This window comes from Hemiscyllium ocellatum, chromosome 4, assembly GCF_020745735.1.
Source record: "Hemiscyllium ocellatum isolate sHemOce1 chromosome 4, sHemOce1.pat.X.cur, whole genome shotgun sequence".
NCBI lineage: Eukaryota > Metazoa > Chordata > Chondrichthyes > Orectolobiformes > Hemiscylliidae > Hemiscyllium > Hemiscyllium ocellatum.
The window spans coordinates 5,405,397-5,413,804 of NC_083404.1; the positions used below are offsets into that span (position 1 = coordinate 5,405,397).

The 8,408-nt window shown below is 45.9% G+C and overlaps 1 protein-coding gene across 1 annotated transcript in view; it reads right to left on the reverse strand.

The window, feature by feature from the left end:
• Nucleotides 1-7,954, reverse strand: part of LOC132810575 (cytochrome P450 7B1) — a 202,621-nt gene extending 194,667 nt beyond the window's left edge. The window contains exon 1 of the mRNA XM_060822671.1: nt 7,806-7,954. Coding sequence (XP_060678654.1) covers nt 7,806-7,888 — 83 coding nt within the window. The 5' untranslated portion in view covers nt 7,889-7,954. The remainder of the gene's footprint in view (nt 1-7,805) is intronic.
• Between the last annotated feature and the right edge of the window lie 454 nt (nt 7,955-8,408).

Genomic DNA, 8,408 nt, shown 5'->3' on the forward strand with positions numbered 1-8,408 from the left:
TATTGAGTTCTTTGAGAAGTGATCAGACAGGTGGATGAGGGTAAAGTGGTTGATGTGGTGTATATGGATTTCAGTAAGGTGTTTGATAAAGTTCCCCACGGTAGGCTATTGCACAAAATACAGCGTCATGGGATTGAGGATGGGTTAGCGGTTTGGATCAGAAATTGCTAGCTGAAAGAAGACAGAGGTGGTGGTTGATGGGAAATGTTCACCCTGGAGCTCAATTACTAGTGGTGTACCACAAGGATCTGTTTTACGGCCACTGCTGTTTGTCATTTCTGATCCAAAATGCTAAATCACCCTCAATCCAATAGGAAGGATGTGGAAACATTGGAAAGGTTTCAGAGGAGGTTTACTAGGATGTTGCCTGGTATGGAGGGAAGGTCTTACAAGGAAAGGTTGAGGGACTCGAGGCTGTTTTCATTAGAGTGAAGGTTGAGAGGTGACTAAATTGAGACATATAAGATAATCAGAGGGTTAGATCGGGTGGATAGTGAAAGCCTTTTTCCTTGGATGGTGCTGGCTAGCACGAGGGGACATGGTTTTAAATTGAGGGGTGATGGACATAGGACAGATGTTTCTTTATTCAGAGTCATAGGGGTGTGGAACGCACTGCCTGTAACAGTAGTAGACTCACCAACTTTAAAGGCATTTAAATGGTCATTGGATAGACAAATGGACGAGAATGGAATAGTGTAGGATAGATAGGCTTCAGGTTGGTTTTACAGGTCAGCGCAACATTGAGGGCTAAAGGGACTGTACTACACTGTAATGTTCTATGTTCTATGTTCTTCTATGTTCCGTAACCTGCAAAACTGCTGGGACTCCATTATGACAAGTGCTAACTTTAAATCTGGGATGGGATGAATTGTCCGACCACCTCTTGCAAGGCCATGTAAAAGGACACAGCCTGCAGTAGAAACTTCTATTGGTAAGTGTTTCTACTTTACCAGTTCACGAGAGGAATAAGCATTGGCCTGGTGACCAGTTTGCCCAAGTTGACAAATACATTACATTCCAGATGGGTGGAAGATACATGGAGGGGTATATATCAATGAGACATGGTAAGAAACTCTAGTCTCAGGTGAATGAAATCTTCTCCCAAGATCATCCAGCATACATCATCCTTACGTAACCTCAGGAATTCACTTTTTCCAAACAACTGGCACTTACCAAGTTCAAACCTGGATTTTTATTTCATCTTGTTACTTGTCACAATAACATAAATTTGCATAATGACTTCCGGGGAACAAAGTTCACAAATCTCTTTGCCAAAGCAACACATTTATTGATTCATTCATGAATCATGGGCATCACTGACTGGGTCGCCAATCATTGTGCATCCCTCATTGCCCTTGAGTAGGAGGTAGTGACTGCCTTTATCACCCGCTGCAGTCCATGTGCTGACTGTAGACCCACACTGTCATTCGGGAGGGATTTCCAGGAATAGTGTTATATTTCCAAGCTGGAATGGTGAGTGGCTTGGAGGGAACTTGCGGGCGCGGTGTTCCTTTGTCTTTCTGGATGGAAGTGAGTGTGGGTTTGGAAGTTGCTGTCTAAGGATTTTGGCGAATTTCTGCAGTGCATCCTGTAGATAATACACACTACTGCTACTGAGTGTCAGTTGTGGAGGGAGTGGATGTGTGTGGATATGGTGCCATTCAAGCGAGCTTTGCCCTGGATGGTGTCAAACTTCCAGTGTCATTGGGGCTGCACCCATCCAGGCAAAGGAGGAGTATTCCAACATACTCCTGACTTGTGCCTTGTATATAATGGGCAGGCTTGGCCACTTAAGAAGTGGGTTATTCAACTCAATATTCCTAGCCTCTGACCTACTCTTGGAACCATTGTGTTTATGTGGAGAGTCCAGTTGGGGATCGCTTGGTGGTAACACCATTGAATGTCAAGGAGCGCTGATTAGATTGTCTCTTATTGGTGATGGTCATTGCCTGGCATTTGTGTGGGACAAACATTACTTGTCACTTGTCATCACAAGCCTAGATATTGAACAGATCTTGTTGCATTTGATCATGGAATGGTTCAGTTTCTGAGGAGTCCAGAATGGTGCTGAATACTGGACAATCATCAGCAAACATCCCCACTTCTGACCTTATGATGGAGGAAAGGTCATTGGTGAAACAGCCAAAGACTGCTTCACCTAGGACACTCCCCTGAGATGCCCTGGAGTGGAGATGATTGACCTCCGACAACCACAACCAACTTCTCATGTGTCAGGTGTGACTCCAAACCACTAAAGAGTTGTCCCCTGATACCCATTTATTCCAGTTTTGCCAGGGCTCCTTGGTCGAATGCAGCTGTCCCTCTCCCCTCCCCTCTGGAATTCAGCTCTTTTGACCATGTTTGAATCAAGGCTGTAATGAGGTCAGGAGCTGAATGGCCCTGGTGGAACCCAAACTGGGCGTCACTGAGCAGGTTATTGCTGAGCAGGTGCTGCTTGATAGCTCTGTTGATGATCCCTTCCATTACCTTCCTGAAGATCAAGAGCAGACTGATGGGCTGGTAATTGGCCAGGTTGGATTTGTCCTGATATTTGTGTACAGGACATACCTGGGGAATTTTCCACACTGTTGAGTAGATGCCAGTGTTATAACTCTGCTAGAAGAGCTTGGCTCAGGAAGCAGCGAGTTTTGGAGACCTCATTGCTATTGCCAGAATGTTGTAAGGAGCCATAGCCTTTGAGAACCCAGAGCCTCCAACCATTTCTTGATGTCACACAGAGTGAATCGAGTTGGCTGTAGACTGGTATCTGGAACGCTGGGGACCACTGGACAAGGCTGAGATGGATCATCCACTTGGCACTTCGGGCAGAAGGTTGTTGCAAAAGCTTCAGCCTTATCTTTTGCCCTGATGTGCTGGGCCAGTCCATCATTGAGGATGGGGATATTTGTGGAGCCTCCTGCTGCTGTGAGTTGTTTAATTGCCCACCACCATTCACGACTGGATGTGGCAAGATTGCAGAGCTTGGACCTGATCTGTTGGTTATGGGATCGCTTACCTCTGTCTGTCACTTGCTGGTTATACTGTTTGGCATGTTGGTAGCTTCACCAGGTTGACATCTCACCTTCAGGTCTGCCTGGTGCTGCTCCTGGCATGCCCTCCTGCACTCTCTAGTGAAACCCAGGCTTGAAAGTAATGGTTGATTAGGGGATACCAGGCCATGAGGTCATAGATTGTGGTGGAGTACATATTCTGCTGCTGTTGATGGCCCACAGCCCCTCATCGATGCCCAGCCTTGAGTTGCTCGATCTGTTTGAAGTCAGCACGGTGATAGTGCCACACAACACGATGGAGGGTATCCACAATGTGAAGGCGGCACTATGTCTCCATGAGGACTGTGCAGTGGTCACTCATATTGATACTGTCATGGACAGATGCATCTGCAGCGGGCAGATTGGTGAGGATGTGGTCAAGAATATTTTTTCCCTTGTTAGTTCCCTCAGCGCCTGCCGCTGTGTCCTTTAGGACCTGACCAGCTTGGTTAGCAGTGCTGCTGTTAAGCTGCTCTTGGTGGTGGACATTGAAATACCCCACCCAGAGTACTCTCTGTTCTCTTGCCACCCTCTGTGCATCCTCCAAATGTTGTTCAACATTGAGGGGCACCGATTCATCAGCTGAGGGAGGACAGTACGTGGTGATCAGGAGGAGGCTTCTTTGCCTAGGCTTAACCTGATACAACATGACGTCGTGGGGCCCTGTGTCAATGTTGAGGATTCCCAGGGCAACTCACTCCTGACAGTGCCCACTGTGCCACCATCTCTGCTGGGTCTGTCCTGCCAGTAGGTCAGGACATGTCCAGGGATGGCGATGGTGGTGTCTGGGACATTGTCTGAAAGGTATGATTGCGTGAGTATGACTGTGTCAGGCTGTTTCTTGGCTTGTCCCAGAGAAAGGGTTATGGGGCTGTTCTGCTGTTGTCTTTTCCAGTGCTTAGGTAGATGCCAGGTGTTCCATCCAGTTTCATTTCTTTGCTGAGATCTTGTAGCGATTGATACAACTGCATGTCTTGCTAAGCAATTTGATAGGGCAACTGAGGGTCAACCATTGCTGTGGGTCTGGAGTTACATGTAGGTCTGACAAGGCCGTTTTCTTTCCTGAAGGACATTAGGGAGCGAGATGGGATGTTTTTCCTAACAATGTTCAGTGGTCTCATGGTCATCATTAATCCCAGATGTTTTTTTATTTGAACTGAATTCAAATTCCACCATCTGCTGTGGCAGAATTTGAATTCAGGTCCCCATTAGTTGAAGCTCTGGAAAAATAGTCTGGTGATAATACCACCAAGCCATCATCTCCCCCTCCCATTGTGTGTATATTCACAAAACTTCACCTTTCCATATCCTGTGTTGCGTCCCAACTCTTGTTAATGATATTAGTGTTCCTCTGTTACAAGAGGAAGCATCATTCAGGTCGATTTTTCGATTACTGAGGAACCTCCATTTATCTGAATATCATTTACCCAAATTTCAGATTATCTGAAGATGATCTCAAGGTTCCGAGAGAAATATTACATCAAAGAGGTGTTTCCAACACTGATCGCGCCTTTCATTTACAATAATTAAAAGTGAATGCTGCTTACTGAAATGTTGCAGAGAACAGTCCTGGACATCGATGGGAGCCCAGGTACCGTCTCCAAATGACTAACAGTTTGCCCTCCCTCCCCAGGCTTTCCCTGGAGCTCTACACAGGGATGTACCCTAAACACCTCCCCCTCCCCCACCCCCCCACTTCCCTAGATAATCTGTCCAACATTGTCCTGCACAGGACAAAGGTGGAACTTGTTAAAAAGTTGCAGTGAAAAGGTGTGCATGTGGCTGTGTGTCTGTGTGTACACGCGGCATTGTGAGACTCAACCCCCAAGTGCAGCAGCAGGCTTACTGTTGGTGTCCAGTCCGGGTGGGGACATGGGGGCTGGGGCTACAGGAGCGGACAGGAAGCGGGAGTGTGGTGGGGTGGGGTTGGGAGTGAGCTGATGGTGGGTTGCGGAGAATCTGGAGGATTGGATTGGGTTGGGGGGCGGACAGGAATGGGACAGAAGGTGGGGTTGCGGGGCGGCGGGGGCTTGCACGCGGTGTGCTGCTGTTTAGTCTCCTGAATGGGCCACAGACTTAACAAGTGCTCGCTGTGCCAATCTGATTGAACTGATTGGGGGGGTGTGGTGCGGGAGGCTTCAGCAATGCTGCAGATCCCTTACACATGTGTGTGTCTGCTCAGAAACAAACCCTGAGAGAGAGGGAGTAAGGCAGGCAGACCAGCGAAAAAGTTAACTTCAGAAACTCCGAGCCCTAGGAGGAGAGGCAATGAATCAATTAACCGAATAATCAATTTTCCGAACAAAATAGTGCCCGCCCATCTTGTTTGGATAATAAAGGTTCCCTCTGTAATGAAGTAATCAGCTGAAATCAATGTGAAACCAAAAGTCTACTTCTAGGTTTGTTCCAGTTTGAGTGTTTTGAAGTTTGGGGAACTACAGTGAAAGATTGAACTTTTTCAAAACTCACTAATGGATGAGTCATAATAGAATAACTCATCAGTTCTCAGAGTCTAACTTTAAGACCAACAAGTTACTGCATGCAAACTGTAGTTAGAGAGATTCTAAACAGTCAGGAGCTGCCAATAAGAGAAGGACGTAGATGTGCTGACTGAACTCTAGTGATGTTGATGTAAAAGCACGTAGAACAGCAGAAGGATTTTTCTTGCAAATTGAGCTGGATATTACTGGACACCTGTACAAAGGTACCAATGCTCACTAATAAAATGCTTCTCTGACTGGGAGATAAAAATACACCCAGAGCCCGTATAATTTGACTTTATCTGCAAAGTGAGATTTTAGGCATTTGTGCCATCTACATTTTTCTGTAATGATTTTTCTTCTTGCCTACAGACATGATCCTCCACTGTTGTGAAAAGCCAGGAACCTAACAGAAGTATTCCTGGACAGCTTGTCATTGCACTTCAACTATTTTGCAGTGAGTGAATCCATCGGAACAACTTATACTGGATACTGAGTGACATCAGGGACCAGAAAATATCACTATTACGCATCAAGAAAGGTGCCTAGAAGGAACCCGAAGGAAGGGGATATTTAGCTGTCATCACAGACCTAGTTATAATGCAGCTCACATTCTTTGTGATCAATGAACATTATGGAAGACAACTTGAAAAACAGAGAGAGCAGAAACAGTAATGTTCTGCCAAGAGTAAAGTACTTCCTTCTGTACGCACAAATACCTCAGTAAGGATCATCATTCCTGCGTTTGAACCTCTTACTGCAATAACATTAAAACATTAAACAAAGCTAGCACACATCAAGTAAAGCACCACTGAACTCCCTCTCTCGCTTTTCTGCATTCATTCTTATGATGTGGGTAGTAATGCTATCACTATCTACATATAATATTGTACCACAGAGATAAATTACAACATTATATTGAAAATTTACTTTAAATTACCAGTCCAACAGTTAAAACAGACTGCAAACCTAACTTTACCAACTATGGAGACTTTCCCTTTGACGTTTATAACTCTTAGTGGAGGGTAGTTGTCAATTATCCTTCATGACAAAATAAAACAGTTGGGACATATTTTAATGCAATTTTTAGTTTATCTTTTATCACAGCATTTCAACTTCTGAAAAAACTGAGCAAACTTTTTTTGGAATGTATAGACATGAGAGGGATGAAGGCTATGGGAACAAAACAGGTCAGAAAGCAGAGAAAAGGATTTACTGATTTGGATGATGATGATCAATTATGAATGGCTGATTTTTATATTTCTAATAATAGGCTCCAGGATTTTTGTTTTGCCCTAATTTCCAACCTGTGACAACAAAAACACAACAGGATACATACACCTGCCCATATTCCATTTACCCTGAATTAGCATCCTTTCCAAAATTATCCAGTCCATTTCAAAACACACATATCTTTGAGAAAAAGTGGTTGAATTCAGACCCAGAAATCTGAACTGAGTTGATAACAAGAAATGCTGGAGATCACAGTGGGTCAGGCGGCATCGATGGAGAGAGAAAGCTTTCTCTGTCTCCATGACCCGCCGTGATTTCCAGTGTGTGGGGTTTTCAGCACAGATTCCAGGCTCTAAAACCAGCTGACTGCTCATAGCCTTTTTAAACAAACAGGAAAATGCTTCAGCTGAATAACCCTCGAGTTCAGCAATAAAGTGCAGGACAATAAGCTCCAGTGTTCACTACATTCCCTGGAACTGAACCAGTGGAGTGAGCAAATGTTTGCTCAGGCGCTTGTAAATTACTCTGGGAAGCAGAGTTACTTCTTGCCTCAGCTAGTTGGTATGAAGGCTGGGGCAGATTTGTCTGGGAGGGGTCAGTTCTGAAACACCTCTCCCACCCCCTTGCAAACTCCAGAGTGGGATCCACTCACTCGAGTCTAGAGTGGTGCTGGAAAAGTGGAGCTCACTCGACCGGATCCCACCAACAGGTAAACAGGAACAGTCCTGCTCAACTTGGTTGAAGTTGACAATAAGTCTCCGATTTGAACCTTCCGAAACGAAAGTGCACTCCGCTGTGACCGAAACGGAGCCTTTGTAGATGCAGACCAGAGTGAAGCTCAGTCAGGGGCCGGGAAACAGCAGCAACAATGTTTTACACTGCGGAGGTGGGGAAACGCTCATGCTTCAGGCTGAACTGGGGGGAAAAATAAACAATCTGATTCCTCTCTTTAACTTTACACCAACTGGTCTTTGAGCTTCAGCTGAGTATTCCGTGTGGGGGTGAACAGACAGAGACAGGGACAGGGACAGGGATATCCTACCTGCGGATCCTGCCCAGCAGAACTTTCCCAAGTGACAGCGCCGCAACCACCAGGAGAACAGCCAACAGGAACCACATCTCCATCGGCTCTCTGTCTTCTCCCTCTCTCTCTGTCTTCTCCCTCTCTCTCTGTCTTCTCCCTCCCTCTCTCTCTCCCTCCCCACTTTCCCTCTCTGGCTGACTCACTCCTTTCTCTCTCTCTCTCACACACACATACTCTGTCTCTCATTCACTCTCACTCTGTCCCTCTCATAAACACATTTTCTCTCTTTCTGATTTAATTCTCTCTCTCTACTTTGTCATTAACTTCTCCCTCACACACACAAACACACCTCTCTCTCTCTCATTCACTTCTCCCTCACACACACAAACACACTTTCTCTCTCTCTCTCTCTGCTTTCTCATTAACTTCTCTCTCTCTTTCTCCGTCTTTAACTGCAGAGAGGGGTCCGGACTCACGCATGCTCGGTGCTGCAGGCTCTCTAAGACAGACTTGAAGATCCTGGGAATTCCCCCCGATAACCATCCCCACCCCCGAGACACCACATGGTCACTGCCCACATTCCACACCATCACAGCAGCATCGTGGCTCCCAGTAACAGGG